This window comes from Terrapene carolina, unplaced genomic scaffold, assembly GCF_002925995.2.
Source record: "Terrapene carolina triunguis isolate 2854851 unplaced genomic scaffold, T_m_triunguis-2.0 Scaffold32862, whole genome shotgun sequence".
NCBI lineage: Eukaryota > Metazoa > Chordata > Testudines > Emydidae > Terrapene > Terrapene triunguis.
In genome coordinates this window covers 530,894-547,926 of record NW_020697213.1, presented here as the reverse complement: position 1 = coordinate 547,926, position 17,033 = coordinate 530,894, and the positions used below count along the sequence as shown (strand labels likewise).

The following is a 17,033-nucleotide window of genomic DNA, read 5'->3' as shown; positions in this document are numbered from 1 at the left end:
TATATAAGAAAAAGACCCAAAAATCAGGACTGTCCCTATAAAATTGGGACATCTGGTCACCCTAGTTTCCATCTGTAGTTTCTGGTAGCTGATGCTGTGTTTGGTGAGCTCTGTATATTTCACTGTCTCGGGGTATCTCCTAGGGTGATGGCTCTGTAGCAGGCTAGCTTGTGATTGGGTCGGATTTGATTTTTGCAGAGACTCATGTTGGTGGTTTGTTTAGATGTTGTTCTAATACTTGGTGCTTGTTTCTGTTTGGCGTGGGGTTGCTTATCCTGCTGGTTGAGAGGTTAGTGTGATTGAGCCCTGGCAGTGAGGATGTAGGCGTGGACTGTACCCTCATTTGGATTTAAATTCTGGGGCTTTGAGATAGAAGGAGCACTTGGTGCATCAGAAGGTAGGTGGGGGGAGGCGCATGCGTCCGTCCATCCGAGGATTAGGAAGGGGATTTGCCCCAGTTCTGCCATTAGAGTTCGTCTTGCACACCTGCAGACAGTGACATCGTCCACTCTTCCTGTGCCCTCCCCTCTCTTCCACAGACCCCCGGGCAGTGTGCCAGGAAGAAGGTGGGTTGTCCCCTGCCAGCTTGCTACGTAGCTGATGCAATTAGCGATGGGAGGTGCCTGGACTAGATGTATTACAGATAGAGCGACATTTTATATTTCATCATAATTTGGAATATGTGTTGGCTATTGTATATATTTTTGATAATGGTGATATAAATGGGAGCTACCCCTTTAAGAACAGAGTAGGGCACAGTGAGTGAGCCACCGCAGGCAAGTCTGGAGCGTGGGGCCCCCAGGAGGTGTTTCTGTGCCTGGCACAGCTCCAAGGGAAAAGGGTTCAATCCCCAGAATCTCCTGAGAAAGGTGAGTCTTGTGATGGCGGGTGTAATGGTCCCACTGTAGACAACATCCACTGAAAGCACAAAGCAAAGGACTCTTCAGGCCTGCCAGCCCCCTACGTTTAGGCAGACCCAGCTGCAACGCCTGTCTCAACACCACTAACAGGCAGCGAGGCCCGTGGGGCCTGGTCAACCCAACACGCCGGGTGGGGCCCACCCTGCTACGCAGGGCTCTGGCCAGCCACCGTCCTCAGCTCCTGGCCTTTGCCAGGCTTCTTGCCCCCCAGCAGAAGCAGTCCGCCGGCTCCCCTCCTCTATATAAATCCATGGTACGCCCACATCTTGAATACTGTGTGCAGATGTGGTCGCCCCATCTCAGAAAAGGTTATGATTGAGGTCTATAAAATCATGACTGGTGTAGCGAAAGTAGATAAGGAAGTGTTGTTTACTACTTTTCATAACACAAGAACAAGGGGTCACCAATGAAATTAATAGGCAGCAGGTTTAAAACAAACAAAAGGAAGTATTTCTTCACACAACGCACAGTCTACCTGTGGAACTCCTTGCCAGAGAATGTTGTGAAGGCCCTCTGCCCACAACGGCTGGGAGCTGCAGGGTGATCATATTTCCCAAAGAGAAAATGGGACACCCCCACCTGCTCGCCTGAGGCATCCACCTTCCCCGGCGCAAGGCTGTCGTCCATCACTGGAACCCGGAGGAGGGCCCCCTCAGGAGTCTGTCCCCTGTCACTGGAACCTTGCAGGGGCCCCATGAGGAGGCTGTCGCCTGTCGCTGGAACCCTGCCAGGGCCCCACTGGCTGCCAGCTCCAGAGTGAAGCAGAGAATGTCACAGATTCAGGACTTCCATGACATAAATGTCGCCTTAATTATTATTGATTTCCAAACTGAAATAAGAACTGAACTAAACCAATGAAACAAAAACAGAAGCGGGGGAGGGGGGGCAGCAAGGCGGCCGGCAGCGCCAAGGGGGGGGTGGCACAGCCGGAGGAGCCAGCCAAGGGGGGGGGGGGCGCAGAGCGGCCAGAGGAGGAGCCAAGGGGGGCCGCCTTTTTTATGTTTGCTCCCCCTGCTCTTGGATCCTGGCTACGCCACTGATCTAACTCCACTCAGTAATTACAATACTGCTGTGTATAGGGCCTCCAACCAGACCCTGGGCTAAAAACCTGAGCTTCCTTCAAAAGAAAAGCAAGATGTCCCAAGTCTCTTTGCCCCCATGTAGCTGATGGGAAATGTGGTAGAGGAAGTGAGTGTTCTCAGAGGTAACCCTGCCATGCACTTTATAGCCTCGGCACATGTTCAACAGTCACACCTATTTCTCTGTAGTTGAGCAGCCACAGGGCAAAATCTTTTGTTTGCTGCTGTTATCCGAGGGAGTTACACCCATGTTCTTCAGTACGGGTCTGACAACTTCATGTAGAATGGCCCTGGCTTACCTCTACTCACAATTCCTCTTATCACAAGGGACAGTCAGCCAGTTCATAAAAGAGAACTGGGAGGCACAGGATAGTGTTGTTGCTGTGAGATTACCCTGCAGTTTAGGGCCAAAGGACAAAAAATAGTTCAGAGTCAGCTAGTTCCTCGCTAGAGACTTGGGGGTCCCCTCAGTGGAAGCAAGGACAGCCGGGGGTCATATTTTCAAAACAGCCACTACACTCGCGCCTGACAGTCCTCGAACGGCATGATTGACATGGGACAATGTGGAGGTTTTGCATATGCCAAATTGTGGCCACAAATGTGACAATTGGGTTGTGGACACTTTGGCCTGGTCTACACTACGGGATTAATTCGGATTTAGCAGCGTTAATTCGAATTAACCCTTCACCCGTCCACACTACAGAGCCATTTAGTTCGAATTAAAGGGGGCTTTAAATCGATTTCTGTACTCCACCTCGACGAGCGGAGTAGCGCCAAAATCGATTTTGTTAATTCGAATTAGGGTTAGTGTGGCCGCACACCACCGAATTAATGTGGTTAAAATAAATGGGGTAGTGTGGCCGCACACCACCGAATTAATGTGGTTAAAATAAATGGGGTAGTGTGGCCGCACACCACCGAATTAATGTGGTTAAAAACCGAATTAATGTGCTTAGTGTGGCCGCGCACAATCGAATTTATACAACCTGTTTCCCAAATTCGAATTATCTAAATTCGGATTAATCCCGTAGTGTAGACATACCCTTTACAAATCTGGCATCCTCTGCTCTTCCTGTTGTGGTGACAGTTGTGGGATGGGCGCCACCTCATTGAACCTGGTGGTGTAACTGCTGCCTTTCCCGCAGGATAAGCGTAAAAAGCAATTGAGCTCCTTTATGGCACCAAATACCTGAAGCAGCAAGGGCACCACCCAGCAGGCAGTGGACCCTGAGCCATGTGGCCCAAGGGGGTTCTCTGGGCATGGATATAGCGAACACAGGGTGGCTAGGGCATTGATGGGGGCGGGGGGGGAGGAAGTGAGAAAAGCAGCAAGAAACGCACCCAGCGAAGCAGCAGAACGCCAAGGACACAGGCACAGGCGCCTGGTAGCATGACCCTGAGAAAAAGCTGAGAGCGCACCTGAGGGCTGAGTGCTGGTTGAAAAGGGGCTTGGAACTATGAGCAAAGCAACTGTCTCCTGCTGTTTGGTTCCAGCTGGGAAACAGGACTTTATGTATATTCTTTGTAACTAAACAGGATTGCATCAGAGAAATACCCGACTCGCTCATCAACTTCTCCTAACAGAAACAATCCACTAGATCCCAAAACCTGGCTAAGTGCTCAGGTTAGAAGGGCTAATGGTATCACAGCCTGAAAGAGCTCCCACTCAGGGACACAAAGCTAGAGGAAATCCTATGATACGATTCTGTCCATAAACTTATCAAGCTCTATCTTAAAACAAGTTAGGTTCTTTCCCCCGGCTCCTATGGGAAGGCTGTTCAGAATCTCACTCCTTCAATGGTTAGAAATCATCTTCTAATTTCCAGCCTAAATGTATTCATGGGCAGTTTATCCCCATTTGTTCTCATGCCAACACTGTCTTTGGCCTGGTCTACACTACGACTTTAATTCGGATTTAGCTGCGTTAATCCGAATTAACCCTTCACCCGTCCACACTACAGAGCCAGTTAATTCGAATTAAAGGGCACTTAAAATCGATTTCTGTACTCCACCTCGACGAGCGGAGTAGTGCCTAAATCGATTTTGTTAATTCGAATTAGGGTTAGTGTGGCCGCACACCACCGAATTACTGTGGTTAAAGTAATGGGGTAGTGTGGCCGCACACCACCGAATTAATGTGGTTAAAAACCGAATTAATGTGCTTAGTGTGGCCGCGCACAATCGAATTTATACAACCTGTTTCCCAAATTCGAATTATCTAAATTCGGATTAATCCTGTAGTGTAGACATACCCTTTCAGTGTGAATAGATCTTCCCTCCGTGGTGTTTTTTATCCCTGATGTAGAGAGGAATCATATCCCCTCTCTGCCTTCTTTTTGAAAGTCTAAACCAGTGGTTTTCAACCTGTGATCTAAGATTTCCAAAGGGGGCCGCACCTTAATTCAAAATTTTTCTGGGATCCACAAATGAAAAAAGGTTGAAAACCACAAGTCTAAACAAGCAAAGCTGTTTCAGTTGTTTCTGGTAAGATCAGTTCTCCATTCCCCTGGTAGCCCTTCTCTGTGCTTATTCCAGTTTCCACTCCCTCAAGACCTCTGCAAATCCCACGCACAGCCTCAAGATCACAGCTCTGTTTGTACAAACCACACCCCTAACATCAGAGTTGATATCTGGAAACCTTTGGTCACAGTGACTCAGCACACTCTGGGAGACCGGGGCTATGACGTGCCAAGCCTACTCGTAGCCCTTTGCAGGCAAGCTTGGTAACTCTTATGATTTTGGTGATTTACTTAAATCTTCAGCCCCTGGAATCCTGTGACCAGGAGACAATCTCAGCTTTCATTTTTTAAAAGTAGCACGTTTCTAGCCCTCATGGTTGCAGAGGAGAAGCTAGAAAACCTGAGCTGAGCGTGACTGTCCGGCTAGGGTTACCAATTTTGGTTGGATGTATTCCTGGAGATTTCACCAGGTGATATCTTTAATGAAAGATTCATGTTTAATTCCTGGAGACTCTGGGCCAATCCTGGAGGGTCGGCAACCCTATGTCAGGCTCTACACCCAGAAGGCGAATAAACAGAACCAGTGTTTATTGTTCAGCCAACTTCCTCGCTCTGGGGACCTGACTCCTGACCCCTGTGACCCCACATTACTGTGGCCAAGATGCTCCCAGGTGCCACTGCCTGGGCATTCGGGACCACCCCTGGCTCTGGAGGCGAGGGGTCACAGGCAGAAGGATACAGGGCTGTGGTACTCCAAGACCCCCCCCATCACTAACCATTGGCTTGGCCTGGGGGATTGTGCCGGGGAGACGGAGGGGCATCATCTGGGCATGCCCCAGGGAAGGGGAGCCAGGAGGGGCTGTCCCTGTGGGGGGGGAGATGGGGGGGACTCGGCCGGGGGGGGGGAAGCCCGGGGGGGGGGGGGGGGTGGGGCCCGGCAGGAGGTGATGTTCGCCCGCCAAGGCCCCTCCTGCCCCGGGCGCCCCGCCCCGACTCCCGCATTGGCCGCCCGCGGGCTGGGGGAGGAGGGGCCGGGCCGGTATAAGCGCTGCCGAGGGGCCGCCCCACCTATTCGTGCTGCGGCCTTGACTCCGGATCGTCGCTGCCATGGCAGGTGAGCGGGGAGCCGCGTCCGGTCCGGTCCGGTGCCCTTCCCCGGCCCGGTCCCTTCCCCCGGCCGCTGCACTGGGACCGGCGGGTCGGTCCGGGCCGCTCCCCGTGTAAACGGCTGCGCCGGCTCTTCGGAGCCGCGTGTCTGCCGAGCCCGGGGCGCCCGGGTCAGGTCCCGTCCCCGCTCCCCGCCCGGCTCCGGCCCGCGGGGCGCTGGCCCCGGACACCGCGACCCCCGGGCGGGGCGGGCCCCTGGCGCGGCGCTGCCCCGCCCCGGGGGTCCGCGATTCCCCCCCCCGCCGGGGGCGGGGGGGGGGGGGGGAGCTGGCCCCCAGCCGGGTACAGCGGGGAGCCCCCCCCCAGAACTGCGGGGTTCGCGTCTCAGCCTTTCCCCGCGGGGCTGGGGCCAGGTCTGCTCGGGATGGCAAAGGCGCCTTGTTAGGGTCGTTTTTCTTTCTTTTTTTGTTTTTAAAGGGAGGTGGTGACTGTGAAATAAAGGAGAGACAGTTACTGCTTGTGGGAGAGACAGGTGCGCTGTTCATCCAGGCTGGGCTATCCGCATAATACAATACTACCGAACTCTTCTTTACTCCTTCTCTTAACACAAGGACTAGGGGTCACCCAATGCAATGAATAGGCAGTAGGCTTAAAACAAACAAAAGGAAGCATTTCTTCACACAATGCACAGTCAACCTGTGGAACTCCTTGCCAGAGGATGTGGTGAAGGCCAAGACTATAACAGGGTTAAAAAAAATAACTAGATAAATCCATGGAGGATCGGTCCATCACTGGCTATTAGCCAGGATGGGCAGGAATGGTGTCCCCAACCTCTGTGTGCCAGAAGCTGGAAATGTGCGACAGGGGATGGATCACTTGATGATTCCCTGTTCTGTTCATTCCCTCTGGGGCACCTGGCACTGGCCACTGTTGGCAGACAGGACACTGGGCTAGATGGACCTTTGGGCTGACCCAGTCTGGCCGTTCTTATGTTCTCCATGGGCCTGGCTGTGACAGTATCCTGAGCCCTGGGTGCAGAGCCATAGTGAAACAGTTGTGGTTTCTCTCAGCCCATTACAGACAGCTATAGTCTACATTCATAAATCGATCACAAGGCCAGTATCTCACTAATCCAGGACCCTCCCTCCATGCTCTGGAATCCATGTCAAACCAATCTGAGCGGAGCAGGGCTGAAGGAGCTGTGGATGGGGTCTAGAGACCAGAGGCTGGGCTTGGTGGACAGAAGAATGAGTTTTGGTGGAGGCCAAGTTCAAAACTATAACGTAGAAGCAGTTGAGCAATTCCCCACAGTTGGGCAGCACCTTCGCACTTGTCTCCCAAATACACAGAAGTCAGCCCTGCTGCCAAGGCCAAGTTATAGCCCCTGACTCGGGCTGAGTACATCTTCCCGATTCTTTGTGTGTAACATCCAAGATCTCCTTTCCTATCCATCCACACAGCTAAAACTCTTGTCCGGGCTCTCATCTGGATTACTGACCCATCTCTTTTTGTATCCCTGCACTGGTTTCTCTTTATCAGGTTACTTGTCACCTCCCAGTCAGTATTGAAATCAGCCCGTGGTGCCAGCCTCCAATGCCCAGTTACATTTTCAAACTGGCACCTACAGGCTCTCTCACAGGCTGACCCGTTCGCGCGAGGTGCTTCCCATGAACATCCACACAACTCAGTATCCTCCTCCAAAACTCACCTTTTCTATGGTGCATATGGAAAACTGGGCTGCTGGTGCGCCGGGGCCATCGCCTGTTGTGCCAACCAACGTTATCTCATTGATTCCCATACGCCCCTGCCTGTCTCTCTTGGCTTGTACTTGGGTTGCAAGCTCTTTGGCACAAGGACCATCGTTTTTTGCTCTGGTAGTGCAGTACCTAGCACGTTGGGCTCCTAGAGGCCACAGTAATGCAAATAAATTTCATATTTACAGGCTGTAAAAGGAGGTTTGGGCCAAGGGTCTGGTATCACTGTCCTGCCCTCTGAGGACCATTGTCCATGACAGCTTGACCCCTGGCTGACCAGGAGAGGTGGTGACAAGTTGGACTGATGTATGAAGTTTTGCTAGACAAGGTTTTATGGGATATACCTTGTCCTCCCTTTGCCCCCAAAACCCTCCTGCCTCTATTCAGATTTGTTGCTGCGTCTGGAGTACTGCACTGTAGTAGGAGCATGTCTCTGGGGGGGTGCATGGAGGGAGGCATGTACGTAGCCTCCACCCCTGCCAATTGCTTAAACGGACTGTTGCACCAGCTAGGATCTGTGCACGGTTCTTTAGGAACAGTAGGGGCAGTCTCACATGCTAATCACACAACACTTTGCAATGCTTTGAGTCTCACCTATGGGTTTATGACCTGAAAGCGCACAGAATAGTCACCCCTCCGTTCTAAAGAGTCAGTTCTTGGTCATCCCAAAGGCAAGTCATAGAAAAGCTGCTCAGTTTTATAATTGGTCTCTTGGGTGTCCCTTTCTCCCACAAAGGAGGAAGGGGCTCTAGCTTGCCGATGTGTTTTGCAGGAAGAAAGGCCCTGATTGTGTTGGCACATGAGGAGAAGACCTCCTTCAGTCATGCCATGAAAGATGCTGCTGTGGACGCGCTGCAGAAGGGAGGCTGGAGTGTCACCGTTTCTGACCTATACAAGATGAAGTTTAACCCTGTGCCATCACGGGCTGACATCACTGGTACTGAACACCTCTGCTCCCCTTAAAGTTCAGCATTTCCCATCTGTTCTCTAGCACTGACTTTTGTCTCCTATCTCAGGTAAGCCAAAAGACCCCAACACCTTCAAGTATAGCCCTGAGACAGCCTCAGCGTGGGCGGAAGGTCGGCTGAGCAGCGACATCGTAGCAGAACAGAAGAAGCTCGAAGCTGCAGACCTTCTGATATTCCAGGTACCATCTCGCCCTGCCAGAGGAAAGGGGAAAGTCCTGGGTTGGAAGAGAAGCATTAATCGTTACCGGACACTATTCTGGAAAATGGGAGAGGCGATCGCGTCCCTGTAAAGGGAAGGCTCCATCCCTCCTGCCCCGGAGGGTGAAGCTGGCCAGCACGTATATGTGTATCCGCCTGTGGTGTGGGTAATAGAACTGAACGCTGGCTTGTGCGGCTCCCCAGGGCAAGGCTTCAGTGGAGATGGACAGGCTCAGCCTGCTGGAGAAGTGACTAGCTATGGGGTGGGCTTGGCGGTTTGAGGCCCAAAGCCATTTCTCTACATCAAGGTGGACTCCATTGTCATGCAGGGCTGTATCCCTGGGTTCCTGTGCCAGAACCCCCTTGCACAGTGCTAGTTTGGGAAGCTGGGGTCAGGTCCAACCTGTGTGCACAGGGGGTGAGGGAGGCTCAGGGTTGCTGGCCTGTTGAAGCACAGATAGGAACTGAAGAGAAACAGTCAAACTAAAGAGTCCCATTCAATTACATCACATGGAGGCAGATAAATACATATTGACCAATTTTCTAAGTGCTTGTATACAAATATAAGAACTCTAAATACCAAGATGAATGAGCTAGAGTGCCTGGTATTAAATGAGGATATGGATATAATAGGCATCACAGAAACTTGGTGGAACAATGCTAATCAATGGGACCTGGTAATACCAGGGTACAAAATATATAGGAATATCAAAGTAGGCCACACTAGTGGCACTGTAAGTGAAAGAAAGCATAGAGTCAGATACACTAAAAATCTTAAATGAATCAACCAGTCCCAGAGAATCAGGACAGAAATTCCATGCTGGAATAAGACTATAGCCTTAGGAATATACTACTGACCAGGATGGTGACAGTGACTGTGAAATACTCAGAGAGATTAGAGAGGCTACAAAACAGAAGACCCAATAATAATGGAGGATTTAAACTGTCCCCATATTGACTGGGAACATGTCACCTCAGGACAGGATGCAGAGAGGAAAATATCTAGGCACCATTATTGACTGTTTCTTGGGAGCAACCAGTCCTGGAACCTCATAAAGGGAGAAGCAATTCCTGATTTAGTCCTAAGTGGAACACAGGATCTGGTCCAAGAGGTCAATATAGCTGAACTGCTCAGTAATAGTGACCATCATGTAATTAAATTTAACATCCTGGTAGGAGGGAAAATACCAAAGAAACCCACCACAGTAGCATTTAATTTCAAAAAGGGAAACTATACAAAAAGGAGGATGCTAGTTTTCACAGTGGAGAGAGGTAAATAGCGTGGTCTCCCCCCACACCCCCTAGGGATCTGTACTGAAACCATTGCTCTTCAGCATATTTAGAAATGGTCCAGAAAAAGGGGTAAATAGTGAGGATGCAAAGTTTACAGACAATAGAAAATTACTCTAGATAGATCAGTCCAAAGCAAACCATGAAGAGTTACAAAGGATCTCACTAAACTGGGTGACTGGACAACAAAATGGCAGATGAAATTCAGTGTCGATAAATGCAAAGTTAATGCACATTGGAAAACATAATCCCAACTACACATACACATTGATGGGGTCTAAATTGGCTGTTACCACTCAAGACCGAGATCTTGGAGTCACTGGGGGTAGTTCTCTGAAAACGTCTGCTCAGTGCGCAGCGGCAATCAGAGAACTAATAGAATGTTCGGAGCCGTTGGGAAAGGGATAGATGAGACAAAAGTTATCATCATGCCAGTATATAAATCCCGAGTACGCCCACACCTGAATGCTGTGTGCAGTTCTGATTGCCCCATCCGGAAAAAAATAGAACCGAGAAGGACAACAAATATGGTTAGGGGTATGGAACAGCTTCCATATGAGGAGATGAAAAAGCCTGGGGCTGTTCAGCTTGGAAAAGAGATGACTAAAGGGGGTATGACAGAGGTCTATTAAAATCCTGACTGGTGTGGAGAAAAAGTTAGTTACTCCTTCACATAACACAAGAACCAGGGGTCACCCAATGAAATTAATAGGCAGCAGGTTTAAAAAAACAAAAGGACTTCACATAACACACAGCCAATCTGTTGAATTCTGTCAGGGGATGTCGTGAAGGCCAAGACTATAACAGGGTTTAAAAAAAGAATTTGATCAGTTCAGTGAGGAAAGGGCCATCAGTGGCTATTAGCAAGATAGTCGGGGACACAACCCCATGCTCTGGGTGTCCCTAAGCCTGTGACTGCCTGAAGCTGGGACTGGAAGACAGCGGATGAATCACTCGATAACTGCCCTGTTCCGCTCATTCTCTCTGAGGCATGTCACCAGCCACTGTCGGAAGACAGGACACTAGGCTAGATGGACCAATGGTTTGATCCAGTCTGGCCGTTCTGATGCTGTAGTCGTGTTGCAATGTGCTATCTTGGGAAATGGAGAGCTGCAATCCGATTTTTTTCTCTCTTTGTGCCTTACTACAGTTCCCCATCTACTGGTTCAGCGTGCCTGCCATCCTGAAGGGCTGGTTTGAACGTGTTTTGACACAAGGATTTGCCTACTCCCGTAGCAAGATGTATGGCAGTGGGCCCTTTCAGGTAGGCGGGTGTGGATTGGTACTTACACCGTGTTCTAACATCGAGGAGTCTGTCCCTTGGTTGAACCCCAGCTCACTTCCAGTGTGGAGCAGACAGGTCCCAGATGACCTGGCAGAACGTATGTGCTCTGAACTGATGCTCTCTCTTCCAACAGAGACAGATGCAGATGTCAGTAGGTGCTTCTAATTCAGCAAGATCTAGGAGGGAGCCTATCAGGGAAGAATTACAGGGCATCTGTGGGGGTTGGTTCTGTAATGAAGCAGAATCTAACTGCAGCTGAGATAAAATCCAGAATTCCCCGTGTGGGGGACACTTTTCTGCCCCTATTGACTGGTGAGCCAGCTGCTCTACCCTTCCCCTCCCTCCCGGTTCTAGGCTCAGCAGAGCCTGAATTGCTGTGATGCTGCTGGCATGCTGGCCAAATTCTACCTTGGGGAGAGTCGCAAGGGGCAGTGCTTTGAAAATATGCAATGGAATCTCGTTAATAAATGTAACCCTCACACTACGGGGCTCGTGCCCATCCTCCGCCCTTTCAGGTAGCTGAGTATCCAAACTAGAGCTCCCTGGAATTCCTGACACCCAGCCTGGCTCTTGGTCCTCTAGACCAGCATGTGTCTGCACTCAGAGCCTGTCCCCCCCAGGGACATTGCCGCTGCTCCTCCCAGCCCGGCTTCTCAGCAGCAATCAAAGTGCAGGCGAGCAGCGTTTGATACAGCGGTGGCCACTTGGCATTTCCCGTTCACACAGCGCAGCCGCCCCCACTCACACTGGCTTAGCTCTGCTCCTGGATCCTGCTGCCTTACAACGGCTGCTCCGGGTGTGATTGCAGTTTTTCTTCCACAGAAAAAGAAGGCCGTGCTCTCCTTCACCACGGGCGGGACTGGCCCCATGTACACCCCCACGGGCACCAACGGAGACATCAACATCCTCCTCTGGCCACTGCAGGTATCGGGTTTACAACTATGAAAGAAACTTGTGTCAAAGTAGAACATTCGTGGCACTTTCTAAGGAGGTCGTGTTTTCCACAAAGGGGAACATGGGATGAAGTTAAAGTCCAGGCTTTATTGGGAGATGTGCGGGGGAGGGAGTAGAAGTTGTGTTGCTTGGGGACTCTACAACTAGACTAAAAGCACTAGGTACTGTACTGCAGGGAACAGTCCTGCTCTGACCCTGGGAATGTACTTGATGGAACTTTCCCTCTTCTAAGTTCTGTGGCCCTTTTCGTACCGAGGTCTTGGAGCATGCAGTGGAGTTCATGGGAACAGGAGGGAGTTGGGTATCTTGGCTTGAAATCGGCCTCTGACATTCAGTAAAGACTCCAGTTGGGAGATCCTTGCCCTCTCTCTGGAAAAGGGCAAAGGATCCTAACAGGTTGTAAAGGAGAGTGGAAAACAGGACTCTGTGCACACTGGGGAGATGTTAGGTGGAATTCAGGCACTGGCTTGGTATATAGAACTCCCTCTGGCTGTCTATTGCTACGAGATGGCTTGTCACTTCTGTCTCTGACATGAATGCTCAAGTGACGTCTTAACCACTCTTAGATCACAGGTGATCCACACGTCCCAGAGCAAGGAAATTCTGCTTTGACTGAATGGTGTTGATGGATCTGAAGAGAGGGGGATGGTGGCCACAACGTGGGGGGTGGGGGAAGGAGGAAGGGGATTCTTGTGGTTCCCACCTGGAAGCTGAGGGCAAGGAGCTCACATCTCAGAGCATGCTGCTTTAACGTACCCCGTTTACAAGGTCCGCTGTCCCACGTTTGACACCGCTCCTGTGCCCCTGAGCAGGCTCTTGCTGGCCATCTCAGCAATGCCAAGTTCTACTACTAAAGTGATTAATGGGCTTTAATTTGGCTTAAACGTACTGGGTACAAGTGTCAAGTTCATGGTATACCAAGCAAACCAGGCTACCCCAAAAAATCCAAATCCTGGGCAAGTCCAGGAGTCAGACGCAGAGTCAGAGGAGGCTTAGCAGCTCATAACTGCCGGGGCAGGCAGTCACCTCAGCTAGAGCCCAATGAGGATGGGCAGACTGTGGCCACCAGAGAGGACCAGGAGGAATTTTACACAGATGGAAGTTTCCAGTTGATACTGGATCTTCAATGTGGAAATTGTGGAAGATAATTCTCAAGAGCCAGCTGGTCCAGGGGAACAGAGATGTGTGGGGACATGTGTGACTGGCAGCTCAGCACAACCCACAAGAAAATCAAGCTTGCCCACAGTTCTCCAGCCACCCAAGGCAGATGGCAATCCTTGTTTCAATACTAGTCTAGAAGAAAATTCTGCAAGGGACAAGTGGCAGCAGGAGCGTGTGCTGCCTTCCCAGAGCCAGGACATGAGACTTCTCTCGAAGACTGGATAGGCTTTTGAAGTCAGCGGGCCAGGATCCATTGGTGATAGTTTGTACTGACGATGACGCTCTGTCGGGAAATGGCATAACCTGTTTCTGAGTCACTGAAAACGTGGCAGATGATGATCTTTAATACTTATGGAGCAATGTCCTAACAGATAAGGCACAAAAGCTGGTATCCGCTGGTGTCGAACAGACTACCCAATCACAACACGATGACTGTCTCCTTATGCACCTGTCTGTAACGTGTAGGGGAAAACCATTTTTAATTATGGATGACCTCCTCACTCAGAAAGCGTTACATCTAACATGGGGGAACTCTTTATTTGCCCTCATCTTGTGAAACTGACCTTTTTAAAGCACCAAGCTGAAAACAATTGAGCCAAATCAGCTGGGAGGTAGAATTTAATCAGGAAAAAAGTGAATAATTGGGAATTGTTTAAGAACACTATTAGATGCCTAAAAAGCCACAGTTGAGGATGGAGGCTATATTGGTTAAAAAAACAATTTGGTTTTAGAGGGTAAGTAAAGGCAGGTGAATGTATTCTATAACAAAAGAAAGAAAGGGTTAATTGATAGTAACTACTATAAATCAGAAGTTAGGCCTTATAGAAAATTGATAAGGGAAGCCAAGGGACACAAGGAAAAATCTATGGCCAGTTACAGTAAAGAACAATAAGGAGTTTTTAAAATATATTAGGAACAAAAGAATCCTGACAATGGTATTGATCCATTACTAGATGGAAAGGGTAGAGAAATATCAATAACACAGACAAGGCAGAAAATATCTATTCTATATTTTCTGTGTGTGTGGAAGGGAGGGAAACAGGAGACTCATATGGCAACACTGTTTCCATTCTCAAGCAACTGTTAAGTAGCAGCTACTAAAATTAGTCAGTTTAAAATCAGCAGGTCCAGAGAAATCGCGTCGAAGAGTTTGAAACCTGCTGGCTGAGGAGCTCCCTGGCCCATTGATGTTGGTTTTCAGTAAGTTTTGGAGCCTGGGGGAAGTTCCAGAAGACTGGAGGAAAGTTAATATTATGCCAATATTTAAAAAGGGTAGATGGGATGACCTGGGTAATGATAGGCATGTCAGCCTGACATCCAAGATAATGGAGTGTAATAATGTAATTAATGCACATCAACCTGGGTTTATAGCAAATAGCTGCTGTCAAACTAACTTGATTTTTTTTAAATGAGATTACAAGTATGGTCGGTAAAGGTAGTAGTGTTCATGTGTATAGAGGTAGACTTCTGTAAGGCATTTGACTATCACATTTTATCTTGATTAAAACAACTAGAATGATATTAAACTAACATGGCACAGACAAGATGGATTAAAGGCTGGCTAACTGATAGGTCTCAAATGTAATTCTAAACGGGGAACCGCCATAATGTGCGTCTCTAGCGGGCTGCCGCAGGGACTGGTTCCTGACCTTGTTATTTATCAGTGATCTGGAAGAGAACATAAAATTCTCACTGATAAAGTTTGCAGCTGACATAAATTGAGGGATTGGTGAATTATGAAGAGGACGGGTGGCTACTACAGAGCGATCTGGATCACTAGATAAACTGGGCCCAAGCAAACACTGAATTTTAGTATGGGTAAAATAAAGGGGTACAGCTAGGTCCAAAGACTGTCAGCCTTACTTATGGGCTGGAGCCTGGGAAGAGTTTTGGGGATACTCAGCTGAACGTGAGCTTTCAGTGAAACACTGACTGGGATACATGAACAGGGGGAATCTCACGTAGGAGCAGAGAGGTCACTTTACCTCTGTATTGGGCACTGGTGCGACCACTGCTGGAATCCTGTGTCCAGTGCTGGTGCCCACAAGTCCAGAAGGATGTTGTAAATTTGAGAGAAGAGCCATGAGACTGATTACGTGATTGGAAAACCTGCATTATGGTGATAGGCTCAAGGAGTGTAACAAAGAGACGGGTAAGGGGTGACTTGATGAGTGCGGTTGAAGTACCTCCAGGGGGAACAGATATTTAATAATGGGCAGCACAATCTAGCAGACAAAAGTAGAACAAGATCCTGTGGCTGGAAGCTTGACAAAATCAGAGGGGAAACAGTACTTAACCATGGGACCAACCAAGGGTTTTGGTGCATTCTCTATCACGGGCAATTTTAAAATGAAGATTGGATCTCTTTCTAGAAGCTATGTACTGGGAAGTAGCTTTGGGAAGTTTTGTGGCCTGTGCTACAGCAGAGGTCAGACTGGATGATCACAATTGTCCCTTCTGGTCTTGGAATCTATAAAACTCCAGACCAAAATTCCTGCAGCGCAAGGGGATGCAAGTCACCCCTCCTGCTGTACGGCTAAACCCATAGAACAAGACATGACTTGAGGAATTAGATTTTCATAGCAAACCAGAAGCCTTGAGGGTACCAGTGTGTGCTGTTACCCGTAGTTGAAATAGCCTTGAACTGAAGGCGGCATGTCCCCTTCTACCCAAATAAGAGCCTTGGCAATCTTAGAGCTTTCCTGTGTTTTCTCACTCTAGAATGGCGTGCTCCATTTCTGTGGCTTCCAAGTCTTGGAGCCCCAAATTGCCTACAGCATTAGTCACGCTCCTGAGGATGCCCGTTTGCAGATCCTGGAGGACTGGAAGAAGCGACTGGCAGCTATCTGGGAAGAGAAACCCATCAGTTTTGTTCCAGACAGCAACTTCGATTTGAGCTATGTGGGGGGCTTTGTGCTGAAACAGGAGGTGCAGGACCGCCAGAAAGCTCAGCAATATGGGCTGAGTGTGGGGCAGCACCTGGGGAAGGCCATCCCACCTGACAGCCAGGTCAAAGCCCAGAAGAAATAGCTTCCTCCGGTGGGCTCCTATCTGGTCTCTCACAGTGTGGCTCTGCCATGGTGACAGGTCTCTTGGCTTTACCCTACTTTCAAATGCCTTTCTGCTCTTTCGTAGGGTGAGGAGAGCATTTCTTCTCTTCCCACCTCTTCCTCACGGGGCGCTGGTGCCTCTTGCTGGCTACTCCTACCTCCCACTGACTCAGGGAGGAGTCAGAGCCATACCTCCTCCAGTCACGTACCAATAATTAACCTACTGGGTTCCAATAGCATCCGAGTGGGATGAGATGGGAATCTTGCCTCCCTATTATTACGTGGTGCTTGCTGTTCACCACCGTGGTGGTCTTGGTATCGTACAGTCTAAGCTCTGTTCATGTACAACACAAGGATTCTAAATAAAGATGTTTCCTATTGTAACTGCTTATTTTATATACCTGTGCCCTTGTGTTCAGTGGGTGACCTTCAGGCCTGCACAACCCCTGCACTGAGTTATTGCATTCTCCCCCCCTGCCCCCCGGCCTCTGCCAATCTGAGCTGGGGGGGAAATTCCTTCCCAACTGGTGATCAGTTAGACCTGAGCCTGGGCGTGAGACCCACCAGCCAGACACCTGGGGAAGAATTCTCTGTAGTAACTCAGAGCCTTCCCCTCTAGTGTCTAGGGTCGCCAACTTTCTAATTGCACAAAACAGAACACCCTAGCCCCCGCTTCCCTGAGGCCCTTCCCCCAAGGCCCCATCTCCTACTCACAACATTTCCCCCTCCCTCAGTGGCTCACTCTCCCCCACTCTTTTAGAAACACCCCTTGTTTGTTTTGGAGGGAAGTCCCTGCTCTGCTGTCTAA

At 49.7% G+C, this 17,033-nt stretch overlaps 1 protein-coding gene across 1 annotated transcript; it reads left to right on the top strand.

The window, feature by feature from the left end:
* Positions 1-5,471: 5,471 nt before the first annotated feature.
* On the top strand, positions 5,472-16,614 carry LOC113409376 (NAD(P)H dehydrogenase [quinone] 1-like). Its single transcript, XM_026663208.2, has 6 exons — positions 5,472-5,572; positions 8,092-8,256; positions 8,336-8,466; positions 10,926-11,039; positions 11,883-11,984; positions 15,897-16,614. Exons 1-6 carry the CDS (start codon positions 5,566-5,568, stop codon positions 16,203-16,205), a joined length of 828 nt encoding a protein of 275 aa, XP_026518993.1. The 5' UTR covers positions 5,472-5,565; the 3' UTR covers positions 16,206-16,614.
* Positions 16,615-17,033: the final 419 nt, after the last annotated feature.